This window comes from Marmota monax, unplaced genomic scaffold, assembly GCF_021218885.2.
Source record: "Marmota monax isolate L192 unplaced genomic scaffold, Marmota_monax_Labrador192_F-V1.1 WCK01_AAM20220418_F8-fsc00314, whole genome shotgun sequence".
Taxonomy (NCBI): Eukaryota; Metazoa; Chordata; class Mammalia; order Rodentia; family Sciuridae; genus Marmota; species Marmota monax.
The window spans coordinates 148179-166206 of record NW_026692675.1 but is presented as its reverse complement, the minus strand read 5'-3'; the positions used below and the strand labels follow the sequence as shown (position 1 = coordinate 166206).

At 34.4% G+C, this 18028-nt stretch overlaps 1 protein-coding gene across 2 annotated transcripts; it reads left to right on the top strand.

Moving 5' to 3' along the window:
- The first annotated feature begins 2669 nt into the window (after positions 1–2669).
- On the top strand, positions 2670–18028 carry Olr1 (oxidized low density lipoprotein receptor 1). Of its 2 annotated transcripts, none has more exons than XM_046446468.2 (6): positions 2670–2832; positions 7575–7676; positions 9279–9524; positions 15163–15302; positions 15483–15566; positions 15865–16004. In XM_046446468.2, exons 1-6 carry the CDS (start codon positions 2745–2747, stop codon positions 15868–15870), a joined length of 666 nt encoding a protein of 221 aa, XP_046302424.1. In that variant the 5' UTR covers positions 2670–2744; the 3' UTR covers positions 15871–16004. The 2 variants fall into 2 exon arrangements, with proteins under 2 accessions (XP_046302424.1, XP_046302423.1); XM_046446467.2 differs by having other exon boundaries at positions 2671–2832; positions 15451–15566; positions 15865–18028.

Below are 18028 nucleotides of genomic sequence, written 5' to 3'. Positions count from 1 at the left end.
TAAAGCATGGATGAAACTTGAAGATATCATACAAAGTATAATGTAACTCAAACACAAATTGACAAATATTTTAAGTTTCTACTTACATGAAGCATGCTATGGTGTATATTTTGAATGTCCCCCAAAGATCTGTGTGTCAGAGGCTTGATCCCCAGCCTGTAGTGGTATTGGGAGATGGTGGAACCTTGAGGAGGTGAGGCCTAGTATAGGAATTAGGTCACTGGGGGCATGACCTTGAGAGGGATATTTGGATACTGGATCCTTCCTTCCTCTCTCTCTCTCTCTCTCTCTCTCTCTCTCTCTCTCTCTCCACTTCCTGTCTGCCATGATGTGAACAGCTTTGCTTCACCACATGCTCCCTGTCATGGTGTTCTGCTTTTCCAAAGACTCTAAACACAGTCAAAGACCATGAATTGAAATGTCTAAAATCATGAGAGCCAAAATAAACCTTTTTTCTTATAAGTTAATTATCTCAGGTATTTTGTCACACTGATGAGAAGTTAGCACAAGGCATCTAGTTCTAGCAAAATCTGGAAACAGAATGGTGGTTTCTAGAAGAGGAAGAAGGAATAGGGAGTTGTATATATCAGAGTTCTCTAGAAAAGTAGAATCAATAGGATGTGTACATACATAGAAAGAAATTTATTATAAGGAATTGACTTAAATGTTTATAGAGGCTGAAAAGTCCAAATCAGAAGTGAGGGTCAGTAGCCCGAGGGTCCAGGAGAACTGATGGTACAATTTCTGTCCAAAGGCCAGCAGGTGAAGAAGACCCAGAAGGGCTAGGAGAGGTAGTTTTTACCCAAAGTCCATATGCGGGAGAATTTTTTCTTATTTGTGGGGAGGTTAGTCTTTTTGTTCTTCAGTCCTTCAGTTTTTGGAAGAGATCCACCCACATTATGTGTTGAAATGTGCTATATTTTACTAATTAATATGTTCATCCCATCCCCAAACACCCTATCTTGGCACCTGATGGCCCAAACAAAACTAACTGTAAAATTCACCACCACAGGAGTTATTTATTGGGTACAGAGTTTCAGATGGAAAAAATTTTAAAAGTTCTGGAGGTGGATTGTGGTGCTGACTGTATAACAATACAAATTTAATTAATTCCACAGTGAACAGTGTGTCTGAAATGGTTAAAATGGCAACCTTTTTATGCTATGAAATGTTAGTGGCATGTTAAGTAACTATGGGAATAATAAAGTGTCCTTTTTATTTCAGGATCTATTAATTCATTATTAATGGAATTTCCTAAGATTTTATTCAAGTGTGAGTCACCAGGGTTGTTGCAGAAATGTGTCCCATCAGGACCTTGCTTCCTGGCACTCACATTTCAGGGAACTGGCAAGGGGCTTGGTGATAAAGGTAAGTAACATTTTCTGGCTACCAGCTGATTTGATAAGGATGTATTTGCTACATGTTGATAATTGTGTGTGTGAACTATGTCACAGAGCAAAACATTAAATGGCAAAGAAGCTGTTTTCAATTTGGTATTAGATACACTGCACAGAAAAAGAGAATGCAGGAAAAACTTAGGGAGACAGAAGAAAATGGAATCCTAATAAGACTGTCAATATTGGTTATTTTTACTAATTAGTTTCCTAGAGACTTTATTTATTTCTCCATTCTTCTGTTAGCTATCTCTTCCTTCTTTTCCTTTCCTTTTCTTTTTTCCCCCCAAAGTGGTTTAAAGCAAATTTTAGAATCATGTTACGTTTTACGTAAATACTTCAGAAAACATTTTTAGAAGATATGGATATTTTTTAGAAGTGCACATACTTTCAAAGAGATATTTCTTTTCTGATGAGGTGATCGTGAAGGAAAAATAGATGAGGAGTCTATCCATGAATCCAGGTAGTTAGACATACTTAAGGGGAGTGCACAGAAGAATGTTTGTGACTTGAGTCAATCACTGGTTAGACCAAAATGTATTATTTGCTGGGCAATTTATCTGTGCTAAATACTAGAACTAATAATAGTTATAACAAATATTTATTGAGTTCTTGTTATATTTCAAATACCAAATTGAAAACAGCTTTTCACTTTCACTCATTGTCTCATTTGAATCCCTATAGCAACATTACCAAGTAGACATTATCTCCACTTATAGACAGAGACATTGATCAGTGTTAAGTAATTCCCCAAGAGGAAAGACCAAGGGAGATATTTGAAACTAGCTTATCTAGTCTAATAGTTCTCTCTACTGCTATTATATGGCCACTGTATGTACCCCAAATTCAGTTCTAAAATTACCCAGAGCACCCTCTTGGAAATGGGAGTCATATGTGATTATCAATTAAAACAATGAGAATTATTAAAAAGTGTTAATTATAAGATATTATATACAGTTTGCCACAGCAAAAATTAACAAGCAAATGTGAATATTGGGCTAAATGCACCCTCTTCCATAAATTTAATATGACTTACTTTCTGTGAATTTTGGCATCCTTATCTAATGAGTACATACAACTTTTTCCCTCTAAGACTCATGGAAAATACGTTTTTCCTTTCATAAATTGCTTACTGAAATATTAGAATCACCACTTTCCCCACCTGCAATAGATGTAACCCAAGAATTTGCGTCAGTCAACTTCCCAATATGAAGCAAAGACTCCCTTCCTCCCAGGGATGATTGAGTCATTTTTCTATTAGATAACAGAAGCTATTTAAACACTCCAGCAGAAGCTCATACGCTTGTAGTTTGTTGAAGTCCTTGACTGCTACACTCTCTGATTCTTGGCATGAATTTGGAAATGACTTTTGATGACCTCAAAATGAAGCCTAGGAAGGATCAGCCTGACCAGAAGTTAAATGGAGAGAGAGCTAAAGGTACTAGGGGTGGGTAAAAGTGTACAGGGAAAGAATACCGGGGTTAGTTCAGAAATGTAAATTTATTGAAGAAAGGAGTTAAAATACTAAAACATCCAAGTGTAGGAAAAGAGAATTAATCCATTTAATGAAAATTATTACCATTTAAGGAAAACAAATAGTATATAATGGTGGTGATGATAACTTATACTGCATATTTTCTACAAACTATTCTCTATGCTATTCATTTTAAATGTTTATTTTTTAGAATGTTCAAATAATACTTTGAGATCCATAATTATCTCCCTTTTATTGAGGGCCAACTGGGATCAGGAGGATTAACAAAATCACCCACATTTATGGAGCTAGTAAGTAGTAAACTAGAATTATATCACAAACTCTCATTTATTAGAATCCAATCCATGAGATGGTTCAGAAAACAAATTCATCCACTGTGTACAGTCATAATTTTTGTTTATACTTGAGGCACTGCAAATGCACTCTGAAATGTTTTATGAATTATGCAAAACAAGTTAAATGATACACAGTATGGATTAGCATAAATTATGTTCTATTGTATATAATTGTTTGAAAATTTATACTTTCTGTTTGACACACACAGATTAAATTAAACTGCTTAGGTATACATTAATTCATAAGTCCATCTCCACAGGCAACCTGGATAAATTGCCTTTTATTTTATATTCATTCTAAAGAAAAAGAAAAAAAGGAGAGGAAGACAGAGAAGTATTGTCAGAAATTCGGATAAAGAAATTTCAAATCATGTTTCTATAAACAAGATAGAAATGTCTTTCAATGGGTAAAATGAGCATGGAATGATGTAACCCTTGAGTTGATGAACTAACTTGGTATGAAAACAGTGAAACATTTATTGGTAGACTTACAAGTTAACAATTGACATTTGTTTATTCATTCCTTCACTCAATCATTCATTCAGTATTCATGTAGTAAATGTTGAGTACCTGTCTCTTGATATAATTATAAAATTCATTCTGCTTTCAAAATCCTGATTAGATAAGTTATCTACTGAGAAACATCTGATTACTTTCTGATGAGAAAGTCACTAGCAGGAATGGGGAATGAATTAATGGTCTCTGAAGAACAAAGCAGTCCTCTAGATAATAGAAGATGTGCCTTTCTATTATCTATTATTTCTATTATCTGGTGTTCTGTAATTTTTTTCCTTCTAAAAATTCAGAAGTTTCATCATTCAAGAGTGGTAGGCATATCTGATGTCCTGTAATTTGAAATTAATTGTAAATTGAAATGACCAGAGAGAAAGGTCAGTTGGGACTTACAGAGATACATGCTAGGAATAGGCAATAACTTGCAAGAAATGAAACTACTTTCTACTTCTTCATTGCCAGTTTGTCACACACACGCAAAGAGAATCTGAATACTGAATCACTGAATGAGCTATCTTCTACCCTGTCAAAATTTTGATTTTTCTTTTGATACATGAGAATTTTGTGAATATTTGATCATCAATTGACTTGTATTGTTACACATTTACACTGGAAATTTTGGAATGTAATATTCCAAGCAGTCTGGCTATTGACAACTGGATTAAAGTCCTATGTTTGGGTTTTATCATCCGTATATTCTTAAGGTAGTTATTAAACTTTTCTGTTTTCCTCTTTACTTAGAGAGGTGAACAATACTGGTGCTTTATTTTTTTTATTTCACAAGAAGAGGAAATCAAATTCCTTGTATGGGATTTTTTTTTTTTTTGCTGAACTGGTAACCTCTGTTTTTTGAGTGGTGGAACTCATAAATGGACCTTTATATGACTGTGAAATTCATGACTTATTTTCATAAAAATAAGAAATTTTTCTCTTATAGTAACAGGCCTATAGTTGCTGTGACATGATAGATATAAATATAGTTGCATAACATAGTTGTAATTATAATTATAGGACATACTATTAATATAAGCTAAGTGCATATCAAGATTTCATTCCTATTTTTCTTTGTTCAATAACTCCAGATTCCAGATATAATTTTAGTGGAATAAAAATTGAACAGCATAAAATTATGCATGGGATTCCTTGAGGAAATCCCAGTTGACTCATTGACTAAAGTTCATTTGCTTGATATCTGATATTTATTTATATTGTGTTACTTGTAAGACACTGTGTGTGTGTGTGTGTGTGTGTGTGTGTGTGTATGTACATGTGTACTCATATATGATCTATAATACAACTTCAGGCTTTCTGTGCTGTGGATGAAATTGATCCAACCAAGATGGATTGAGAGTTCCGTAAAGAGTCATTGTATTGAGAAAGTCAGTTCCTAAGACAACATGATGAAGAGTTGGACCTAATTTTTCTTTGAATAGATGCAGGGTCTCTGGTCTAATGCCTAGGACCATTATCCACTTAGAGTTTTGTACAGGGTGACACATAGGGGTTCAATTTCTACTACATATAGATTTCCAGTTTTCCCAGCACCATGTGTTGAAGAGGCTATATTTTCTCCAATGTATATTTATGGTACCTTTGTCTAGGATGAGATAACTGTGTTTATGTGGGTATATCCCCACCCCCACATCTGTGCTGTTCCATTGGTTTTCATGTCTATTTTGGTGCCAATTCATATACTAACAAAAATACTATATACTAACAAAATATACCATATACTAACAAAAATCATGCCATTTTTGTTAGTATAGCTCTGGTAATTTAAGGTTTGATATTGTGATACCTACTGCATCACTTTTCTTGCAAAGGATTGCTTTGGTTATTTTGGGCCTCTTATTTTTCCAAATTAACTTTATGACTGCTTTTTATATTTATATAAAGAACATCACTGGAATTTTAATAGGAATTGCATTAAATCTGTATAGTGCTTTTGGTAGTATGGTCATTTTGATAATATTAATTCTGCCTATCCAAGAGCAAGGTAGATCTTTCCATCTTCTAAGGTCTTATTTGATTTCTTTCTTTAGGGTTCTGTAATTTTCATTATATAGATCTTTCATCTCTTTCATTAAGTTGATTCCCAAGTGTTTTTTTTTTTTTTGAGGCTATTGAAAATGGGGTAGTTTTCCTCATTTCCCTTCTGAGGATTTGTCATTGATATACAAAAATGCCTTTGATTTATGGATGTTGATTTTATATCCTACTACTTTGCTGAATTCATTTACTAGTTCTAGAAGTTTTCTGGTGGAACTTTTAGGGACCTAGCTTCCTTAATAAGACTCCTGTGGTACAAGAATTAAAATCAAGAATCAATAAATGGGATGGACTCAAACTAAAAAGTTTCTTATCAGCAAAAGAAACAGTCTGGGAGGTGAATAGAGAGCCTGCATCTTGGGAGCAAATATTTACCCCTCACACATCAGAGTGCTATCTCTAGGGTATATAAAGAAGTCAAAAATCTAAACACCAAAAATACAAATAACCTAATCAATAAATGGGCCAAGGTTCTGAAGAGACACTTCTCAGAAGATGATGTACAATCAATCAACAAATGCATGAAAAAATGTTCATCATCACTAGCAATTAGAGAAATGCAAATTAAAACCATTCCAGGATTTCATCTCACTCTAGTCAGAATGGCAGCTATTATGCATACACAAAACAATAAGTGTTGGTGAGGATATGGGGAAAAAGGTACACTCATACACTGCTGGTGGGACTGCAAATTGGTGCAGCCAATATGGAAAGCAGTATGGAGATTTCTTAGAAAATTGGGAATGGAACCGCCATTTGACCCAGCTATCTCTCTCCTGGGTCTATACCCAAAGGACTTAAAAACAGCATACTACAGGGACACAGCCACATCAGTGTTTATAGCAGCACAATTCACAATAGCTAAACTGTGGAGCCAAAAACCTGGATGCCCTTCAGTGGATGAATGGATAAAAAAAAAATTGCCATATATACACAATGGAATTTTACTCAGCAATAAATGAGAATAAAATCATGAATGTGCAGGTAAATGGATGGCATTGGAGAAGATAATAACACTAAAACAAACAAACAACAAACTAAGTGAAGTTAGCCAATCCCAAAAAAACAATGCCGAATGTTTTCTCTGATATAAGGAGGCTGACTCATAGTGGGGAGGGGGAGCATGGGAGGAATAGATGAATTCCAGATAGGGCAGAGGGGTGGGAGGGAAAGAGAGGAGGCAGGGGATTAGCAAGGATGGTGGAATGTGATAGACATCATTAGCCTAAGCACATGTATGAAGACACGAATTCGGTGTCAATATACTTTATATACAAACAGAGATATGAAAAATTGTGGTATATATGTGTAATAAGAATTGTAATGCATTCTGCTGTCATTTTTTCAACCAATAAAAAAGATTCTAAATGGAATAAGTTACACTTCATGTATTTATAATGTCAAAATTCACTATTATGTATATCTAAAAAGAACAGATAAAAAAGAATATATTTATATCGATATACATATATATGTACTTTTATCCAATTAAAAAAAAAACAGAGTCATTTTGAAGAGATTAGATGAAGTATCAGCTTCAAAATCAGATAATCAGAGTCAGATATCTGGTTGAATCCCAGCTCTTAAAATTACCAGTTTTGTGACCATGAGTAAATTACTTAAATTCTTTAGTTGTCCATATTTTTCATCATAAGTGTGTGATCAATTATTTGCAGAGCCATTGGGAGTATGAGAGAGAAGAAATCAAGTACAGGCAAGATCCAAAGAATGGTTTGACGACTTGCTTCTATTGTTTCTGAATTTCTGATTCTCTCTTTCCACCTCTAGGTCTTCACTTTCTTTCTTCTCGGTGGTGGTGCCCTGCTGCTGTAACTCTGGGGATCCTTTGCATGGGATTATTGGTGACCATCATAATGCTGGGGATGCAGTGTAAGTACTGAAATAGGTGGTATGAGTCTACATTTATGAATTTATTTCCTAACAATTACAAAACAGCTTTGATTTAGATTTGTTTTAGAAAAAATGTTTTTAAAGTGAGTGGGAAGATGAATGGGTATATTGTGTTAATCCCTTAAATGGATAAAGACATGAAATAAAGAATACACATGGTAAAATATTTTTTTCATTTTCATAACTTCATCGAGAAAGTCTATATAAATCCAAGAATGATGGAGAGTAAAATTACTTGACGTAACTAATCCACAAACTCACTTGAACAAACGCAAGATGAATTTCATTAACTCTTGTTGAGATTTGATGAAGATGATTAAATGTCCTTAAAAATCAGAAATAGTCTAAGTAAAGCATTTTAAACTAAATGTACTTTAAATTTATAACATGGTCATTTAGGAAGAGAGTGTACTAATAGGAAAAGCAGAAGTGAAAATAAGGACAAGAATATCTAAGAAAATTATACCCATCCATCTAATTTGCATATTTAGATTGTAGATCTGAACTATTTCAAGTGGCTGGGATCCAATGTATTAAGGTTTTTGAAGTGCTATTTGCTTCTGAGTTGTTCAAATTCATAAGATATTCTTTTTTTCTTTTTGAACCCAGGGGTGCTATATCACTGAACTATATCCCCAGACCTTTTTAATTTTTGAGACAGGGTGTTGCTAAGTAGCTGAGGCTGGCCTCAAACTTGCAATCCTCTGCCTCAGCTTCCTCAGAAGCTGGGATTACTGGCCTGCATCACTGTGTCCGGCTTTATTTTCAATCTATCAACACTAAAGGCCTTTTCCTAATGGTTGGGAGAAGTGTCCTAGACTAGGCAGCACTGATTGGCAGAAATCTTCTTTGAAGCTTTATTGCTTTCCAACAGATTCAAGTCTGGTTTCAAGTCAAGGGATCCCCTTGAGATTGCAGCATCAAGCTTCTAGAACTGAGATCTTTTACCCATAACATTCATTGCTGCTTGATTTCACAACCTTAGTTTCAACTCCACCCTTCCTAAAATGCACTATGGCAAAAATAAAAACAAAAAATGTTTTGAGACTCTAGTGACACAGTAACTTAAAATAATTTTGGGGGTGGCTATTTCAAAATAGGGCAAGTGTTCTGGTTCTTAAATAAAATTAGGAAGCCTGGAAAGTTAGACAAAATGGGAGGGGACAGAGGAGATTTAACGCAAGAATTAAGACACAAGTAGAATAAACCACTAATGACAATTCCTATTAATAGTCACTGAGTATGGCGAGTGTCTTAGATTGTCTGCATTTTATTTTTTTCACTGTGGTGTTACTTATTAATTTTAATTTGTGCACAACTCTAATAAAAAAATACTGGTAATTTTTTTATCCTAAGTATCAGAAAAGTTCCCCATATTAAAAAGACACTGCATAATTTCTGATGAAATCTGGATCATCTTCCAGTAGACTTTGAAGTGCTATTTGCTTCTCAGTTATTCAAGTTCATGAAATGTTATTGTGGATACTTACCTGTTGTCAAAATTGATTATTTGATTTTGTGAAAATTCAGTGGAACTATATTGGGGATTGGAAATAGAACCCTGATTCAGTTCTACTGTAGTATCTCAGGTGTCTGATCTCCTCAAACAACACCAAGCCAACCTTACACACCAGGAAATGATACTGGAGGGACAGATTTTAGCTCAGCAGCAGGCAAAAAATGCTTCTCAGAAGTCACAGGAGGAACTCAAGGAAATGATAGAAACCCTTGCCTTGAAGCTGGATGAAAAATCCAGAAAGCAGATGGAGCTTCACCAGCAAAATTTGGATCTCCAAGAAGCTCTGAAGAGAGTGGAAAACTTTTCAGGTATTGTGGGAGGAAAGAGGGGGAGTAGCAGGTTTTGTGTTCAATCTTTATTTTTTATAAGTATTTCTAGGCACAGAATTGTCATACTGACATTTTCATTCATGATTCATTCATTATTCATTCATAATGGTCTGCATCTGGAAGTTCTCTATTTTTGTCATCTCCACCCTACCCCATGTCAAATCCTAGAGACATCTGATTTAATGAAGCCCACTATTTGGTGGATTTAAGATTTTCTTCCTTAAAAAAAGAGCTTCTTATTTCTTTAAAAACTCTTGTTTTTTTTTTTTTTTTATTTCTCTGGAAGAACCCCCTCTCATCCTCACTGCTTGCCATAGGTACTTACTTCTTTGCATTCTACTGTATCTTAATCATCAGATTTCTTTTTCTTTTTTTTTTATTGTATTTCCTACTTCCTAAGGTGCAAAATGATTTTTCATATGAAAAATTATAGCCAAAGAGAGTGAGTAATTGCTTTTAAGTTTTTACTTGCAAAAACAAAGAAGAAAGTTGACAACCTTTCCTTTTCATTTGGAATGTTACCGGTGGATGATATATATATATCATTATATAATTCAATTAACTTTTATTTAGTAAGTTAGTGAAATTATTATTAATTGGCAAATGTTTTAGCTGCATGTTAAAAATTATCAATAAAATTTTAAATATAAACAGATGAACTTCAAAATACAAATACTTAACTGAGTAGATCTTAATGTTTATTCAATTACTCAAGTAAAACAAACACCCTGGCACTCTCTAATGATTATGTTAATCTTAGAAATGATTAACTAGGTTTTCATTGATGAGAGAAAACCCTGAAACACTGCAGGGGTAACAATTTGGAGTCTCACTGTAAATGATAAAATAGGAATGTACATCTGGAGAGTACACACAGCAGCAAATGAACACAGCTTTAGGTTGTATACTTATGAGAACTCTTTCAAAAATGTATATAAAATCAGTTCCTTCATTTAGCATTCTTCTTTGTAACTTTTAGTATTCAGTACAATTTGAATTGTTTAGGGCATGACTGGGATTTTCAATTAATCAGATTATTTTTCTCTTTTAGAAAAAACTTGAGTGATCTCCTTACAGATTCAGCAGGATAAAAATTAAAAGTTACTTTTACTTAATGACTTTAGAAGTCATCAAAGAATCAATCTATGCCCCAATACCTTCTCTCATTCTAGTTGCACTGTTGTGTTATTAAAGAATCAGCTTCCAAAGGCTGCTTCTTCTCAAAGTGAGTGTTGTATGGAGCAAGGGCTGAGCCAATGATCTTAAGGCTCCTTTGAGCTGGTAACCAATCATTCCATGGTTTCCTGTGATGTGGGCTTGATCTGTGAATGCTACATAATAAGCCAAGATAAGACTGGGGGTTAGCTCAGTGGTAGAGTGCTTGCCTAGCATGCATGAGGCCCTGGGTTGAATCCCTAGCACCAAAAGTAAATAAAAAAGTAAACAGATGAGAGAGAGAGAGAGAGAGAGAGAGGGAGAGAGAGAGAGAAAGAAAAAACATCTAGTCTTGAGATATTGTCCATTTTTCTGAGGAAAATTTTCATGTACTGGAAAAGTTTATTAAACAGTTTATTATAGTTCTGAATTAAGTGCATGGTTTACTATGCATTGCTTTACTATACATTCACACTGAGTGAAACATGAGTGAGGATTGAGTAATGAGGGAAGCCCTAGTCAGCATTGTTTACCGCGATATTTAGAAAGGATCTGAGATGGCTAGCAAATGTTTACTGAGAACCATCTAGGTGTACCTGCCCAGAACACTAAATCACAGATCTGATCATTTTAATTCAAAAACAATATATTATTAAAAAAATTATAGGCATGTACTCTGTTATCTAGTTCATCTTGAATGAGCTTTGGTAGTTTGTAGCTGCCAAATGTCTTCTTTGATATAAGGAGAGTAACTAAGAACAGAGTAGGGACGAAGAGCAGGAGAAGAAGATTAACATTAAATAGGGATGAGAGGTGGGAGGGAAAGGGAGAGAGAAGGGAAATTGCATGGAAATGGAAGAAGACCCTCAGGGTTATACAAAAGTACATACAAGAGGAAGTGATGAGAAAAGGAAAAATAATACAAGGGGGAGAAATGAATGACAGTAGAGGGGGTAGAGAGAGAAGAGGGGAGGGGAGGGGAGGGGTGGGGGGATAGTAGAGGATAGGAAAGGCAGCAGAACACAACAGACACTAGTATGGCAATATGTAAATCAATGGATGTGTAACTGATGTGATTCTGCAATCTGTATATGGGGTAAAAATGGGAGTTCATAACCCACTTGAATCAAAGTGTGAAATATGATATATCAAGAACTATGTAATGTTTTGAACAACCAACAATAAAAAAATTAAAAAAAAAGAACAGGAGACATAATTACAGATACTACAAATATTAAAAGACAATGAGGGGGGCTGCCTAGCATTCACAAGGCCCTGGAGTCAATCCCCAGCACCACAAAAAAAAAAAAAAAAAAGACAATGAAACATTTTGAAATTTTATACCAATAAAATTAGCAATACAGATGAAATTTCTTGAAAGCTACAAACTACCAGATTTCTTTTTCTAAAGAGTCTTCTTGTCCTTAAAATTCTTTGCCCGTACTTCTGCATTAGACTTTATTCTGTGACACTATGTGAATGTTCACTTCATCAATCTAAATAGAATCAATGGAGGTAGACTTGCATGCAAGTGTTAGGTAGATACTTCACATTAGACAAAAATATGAGGGGTCTAAAAAGTCCCTTTATATAAAAAGAATTGAATTGATTTCAGCTTTCCAGGACTCACAATCTAGAAGAGAGAAATAGTAGCATTTACAAGATTATTTTTAACTTTGATATTATTACAAAAGCTATCTGCGTTATTTAGTCTTTCTGTGGTGTGTAATCCAAACAAGTGTATGATTTTAGTCTTAGGGAATGTTTGAAAGTGTGACATGGAGTCACTTTCAGACATACATTGCTTTCTGTGAAGCGCTTGAGTGCCTTGGTCTTAGGATTAGTAGCTAAGTCCACTAATACACAGATTTCTCTCATTTTTTTCTTGTATAGCTCATATAAGTTCAAATATGTAACTTCTTAGAATAAATATGACATAATAATTGTTCACAGATATCTATTCCTTCATTTTATACAAAATGAGACCAAGATAAAGTTAAATGATAAAAATGATAAGTGGTTTTGTGTAAAGTTTTGCAGTTTATAAATCCCTTCCCTGTTTACAGAGTAATTTAAATTTCCAAAATAAGCAGAGATTTCTAGATAGGACGATATTTAGCAAGTGTCATACATATATTTAATCTTTTTTAGGGAGGGAGCTTTCAAAGAAATAAATGAACACAGAGCTCAAAGAAAGCTTGGAGGAGGCTTTTATATCAAGGGCAGGAATATTTACATAATCAGACATAGCTATATACCAACCAACAGTTTATTTCATAGGCAAGACTGTGAAACATTTCTGTTTTTATCAGTTGAAAATTGTATGGGATTAAATATATGTCAGGACCATTCAGAACCACCTTCCAGGGATGTCAAGCATGGACAACTAATTAAACTCAGTAAATGGTATGTTTGGTGTGGGCAGATACACCAGGTAATGTGTTACACTTCTTGACAGTGTCAGATAAAGGCCACTTAGTAGATATACTAAATAAAGTTTTTCTTTCATCAATTAGCTTTGAGAAGATCATAAATAAATAAATATTAAAATACCATATGGAAAAATATGCAAGTTTTGTCTGTCCTATAAACAAGGGTGTTGTCTTAATGCATATATGAAGAGGGAGAGTGATTATTTATGTGTTTGCTTGAAGTCATTAAGCTAGTGAGATGCAGGGGCTTCACAGTAATGGATTTTACACTTAGCACCAGCAATAGCAGTGGTTCTCAGACCTTAGTAAGCAAAGTGCTTGTTAAAAATGGCAGATTCCACATTGACTCCAAGATTCTGCATCAGAAAGTCTTGTGAGTATCACTGAGAAATGTGTCCTGAAAGAGTTCAAACTTAGAAATTTGAGAGGTAGTGTGTCACAGTGATTAAAAACATAGACTCTAGAGTTAGACTGACTAGGTTCAAATTCCTCTTTTCTCTATTTGAGAAATGAAGAATAATAACGGAGCCTACCTCAATGAGTTGTTATGAGGACTAAATGAGTTCATATATGTGAAGTACTTCTAGTGGTTTCTTGCACATGGTAAATAAGATTTGTGTCTTTTTCAAGTTTATATCTCATAATATTATATGGTAATTATGTACATTTTATATAGTATTATAATGTTAAGTAATATTATATGTATATTTCATGCATACACAAAGAAAAAAAGTTGGTTTCAATTCTATATTTTAAGTGTTTTCCTTATTTTGTCAAAGTTTGTAAACTTGCCTAAGCTTTCGACCACAAAACTGATATTTTTGACACTTATATAATATGAAAGGCACGTTAAGAGGCTAAGATGGTTGCATTTGTTGCTTTCAACTTGACCCTTTGCATGTCCTTCTCAATCACTATCCTATTTTATTGCTCAGGGTCCTCCTGTTTTAGCCTCTTTGATAAAACCTATTCTTAAATTATCTTGGTTTATGGCACAATAAAAACTGAATTAAAATGTAACTATTTTGAAAGATTTTATTTTTTTTCTACACTTTGGTAACAGTCTAGATCAAAGGGCTCTGTCTTCCTTAAAATGTCATAAACTTAGGCAGAAGACAACACTAAGGATGAGAATGACACTAGTGATAAGATGGCCCGGGGGGGTGGTTGAAAACATTCATATTCTCACTGACCTTGGCACATTTTGCATATTGCTAACTTCCTGAGTTGTGTTTGCTAGTCTCTCTGGGAATTTTGCTGCTGAGAACCTTCTTAATATTTGAGATTTTACTGAGGTTGAGGTCTTCATTTTGCATCAATATATTATTCTCCCTAAAACAACTTTGTCCAAAAGAAGTATAGTGTGTGACACTATGTAACACTAAACTTTCTAGCAATCATATGTATAAAAAGAAGCAGATTAGTTCTAGTAGCATATTTAGGTTTATCCAAAATATCTGAAATATTTATTCAATATTAGTATAAAAATTACTAATAGGATATTGTCCATTGTTTCATACAAAGTTTTCAAAATTGGGTATGCATTTTATCTTTATAGCACATCTTAATGCAGACTAGCCACATATTGTCATTGTCTCAGTCAGCACATGTCTAAAAGTAGAAGGCACAGTATTTAGGCCTAATCCATTATTCAAAGATGTGTAGTTTTAAAATTCATAAGCCTAAGTTCTTAATAACAGAGTGGCTATTAAATATCCATTTTCCAACTCTCACTTCCATTATTCCATACATAACTTTAAAAAGTAGATTGGGTTCTAAAATCACATTGCAGCTTATCCTATTTTTTAACAGAGGAAGTGAAAATGCTAAATGAGAAATAAATTTAGTTATTAAAACAAATGGAGAAATAAAGACCCTAAGGTTATTTAGGTATTTGTAGAGTACAGATATATTTTAATGAAGAAGAAATGGTATGCTTGTGAGGGGACTAAGGCTATAATTAGTCACATAATTGCAGAAATATTTGTATTCAAACATAACTCACTGATTAAGTATACAACACTTCCCAGGTCCTTGTCCCCAAGATTGGATCTGGCATGAAGAAAGCTGTTACCTATTTCCCTCTGGACTATTTAATTGGGAACAGAGTCAAGAGAACTGCTTGTCTTTGGATGCCCAATTGCTGAAAATTAATAACACTGATGATCTGGTGAGTGTTTATGAATAATTATGGGACTGGAGCATTGATAGCAACACAAATCTAGTTTAGGACCTGGGGGGAGAACCACTTGTTGGAGAGCCAAAATAGCTGTTTTGTAACATCAATTCAATCAAATCAGAAACATTACTCTCCACAGAATTTCATCCAGCAAGCAATCTCCCATTCTAGTTTCCCATTCTGGATGGGATTGTCACTGAGGAAACCCAACTACGCGTGGCTCTGGGAGGATGGTTCTCCTTTGGTGCCCCACTTGTAAGTTTCTTATTCCTTTTGATACCCCTTTTAAGTTTTCTGTTTCTTATTGTTATCTACTTTTAAAATTATTGCCACATTCTACTATTGACCTCATTTGCCACACTGAACCTTGGGGAATTTGCCAAAGTCTCTTTCTTCACCTTTCTCACAAAGGGCTTTGCCCATTTACCCTTTCAGATCTCTCTTGAGCTTTTCTTCCCATATTTATTGATTTGAAGTTTTAAGACAAAGCTACGTTTCTGAAACAAGGTGGCAGTAAATTTAATTTTTTTTTTTTTATCTTCTTCACCTGCAGGTTTAGACTCCAAGGTGCCGTTTCCCAGATGTATGCTTCAGGCACCTGTGCATATATACAACGGGGAGCTGTTTTTGCTGAAAACTGCATTTTAGTTGCATACAGTATATGTCAGAAGAAGGCAGTTCTACTGAAAGCACTGTGAATTTGAAGGACCTGGATAAAAAGGTCTTTTATTCTGGAAGTTAAGCTATTCTTCATCTTCACTTATGTACAAACCATGAGAGCCCTGAGAACTGAGGTGATGAGCTGGCTACAGAAACTGACTGGGTTTTTTCAGAAACTAAGACTAGGAATCCAGCTGCCTACTGCCTTTAGATCCAGAGTTGTAGATTCACTTTATTTATCATCTATCTATCTATCTATCTATCTATCTATCATCATCATTGTCTGACATTTTTCAGCTAGTGTGTCCCAAGCCTCCTTGCTAATTTTCAAACCATCTTCCATTTTCTATTTTAAAATTTGGCTCCTCTCCAACCTTGGGAACCATCTGCTCAATGTTCTCTGTCTTCCCCCACCCTTCTAATACTGCATAGAAGACAGAACATAGAGAACTTACCCAACTATAGACAGAAGGCAAAAAAAGGGGAAATGGACCTGGTAAACAGTGCCCATGAAGGAGAACTAGAGAAAGACCGCACCAAAATCAAGAAGCTCACATTCTCAACTTAAAAGCCATTGTCTTTTTAATTTTGACCTATTTCTAGACTCCACCATTTATACATGTTCATATTCCCCTCAACCTTTACCACCACACACACACATTTTGGGACAACTGTGGTGCCCCAGGAAATAATTAGTAATTGCATGGTCTTTTCCATGTACTAATTCACAACCCATTATCAGTTTCTGAATCAGTTATTATTTCTTCATCTTTTCTTCCTCCAAAGGACAGTCTAATAGCTTTAACCCCTCAAAATAGCATTTGTTAGAATCTCAGGATATATGACCCAGAGGCAAAAATAATAGAATTTTACCCCCCTAAATTACATTCTTCTCTACAACTCTCTTATGAGATACTATGAGAAACATAAAGACTAAAAAATCAAGACACTCAATTGTAGAACAAACTGAGCCAGATATGTAAATATTGCTGAATAGAAACAGATGAAATTAGAAATATCTCTCCTATTTTCAGAGCTTTCCACCCCCTACACAGGCTATTTTCTTTAAAAGAACCTTTCCATTTGCTATATATAATCTATCATCAAATATGTAAATATGTTATAATATATATCCAGCATCATTATACACAATATGTATAATGACATCTGTATGTTTTTTAAATAAAGAAACTACACAAGTATTTTGAGGGTTTTTAAATGGGGTTATCTATGTACTAATTTTTTAGTTTTGAGATCTGTGTATATTTGGGACAAAAGCCCTTTATCTGATATGTGACTTGAGAATTTTGGTTGTCTGTCTCTGCCTTCTTTTCCTTCTCAAAACTGTGCACTCACAAAAGGAGAAGTTTTCAGTCTTGATGAAGTGCACTTCCACGTTTCTGTTGTTTAAGAACTCATTGCTTAACTCAAGGCCACAACATTTTTCTCCTATTTTGTTTTTCTGAATTCATGGTTTTAGGATTTACACTGAAGTCTATGACTTATTTTAGAGTAATTTGTGAGTTATGTATTGAAGTTCACTTCTTTGCTTGTGGATATCCAATTGTTTTAGTAACATTTGTTGAGAGGCAATTCTTCTCTGCACTGCTTTTGCATGTTTGTCAGCACTACTGTTCATGCATATGTGAATTTATTTAAAAACTCTTTACTCTTTTATGGATGTATTTATTTTTATACCACTTCCACCACACTATTTTGAATACTGAACTGTTATAGTAAATCTTGAAATCACATAGTGACAATCCTTCTATTTTGTTCTTTTCAAAGAAGTTGTTTTGGCTGATTTATTTTTTTTCTTTTTTTTTAAATTTTTTATTGTTGGTTGTTCAAAACATTACATAGTTCTTGATATATCATATTTCACACTTTGATTCAAGTGGGTTATGAACTCCCATTTTTACCCCGTATACAAATTGCAGAATCACATCAGTTACACATCCATTGATTTACATATTGCCATACTAGTGTCTGTTGTATTCTGCTGCCTTTCCTGTTCTCTACTGTCCCCCCTCCCCTCCCCTCCCCTCCCCTCTTCT

What these genes read in the sequence shown, in the direction of transcription:
- Olr1 (XM_046446467.2), top strand. Translation starts at nt 2,745, where the DNA reads ATGAATTTGGAAATGACTTTTGATGACCTCAAAATGAAGCCTAGGAAG. An exon ending in CATAATGCTGGGGATGCAGT is followed by an intron (nt 7,677 to 9,278) that starts GTAAGTACTGAA and finishes GTTCTACTGTAG; the next exon opens with TATCTCAGGTGTCTGATCTC. An exon ending in TCTCCTTTGGTGCCCCACTT is followed by an intron (nt 15,567 to 15,864) that starts GTAAGTTTCTTA and finishes CTTCACCTGCAG; the next exon opens with GTTTAGACTCCAAGGTGCCG.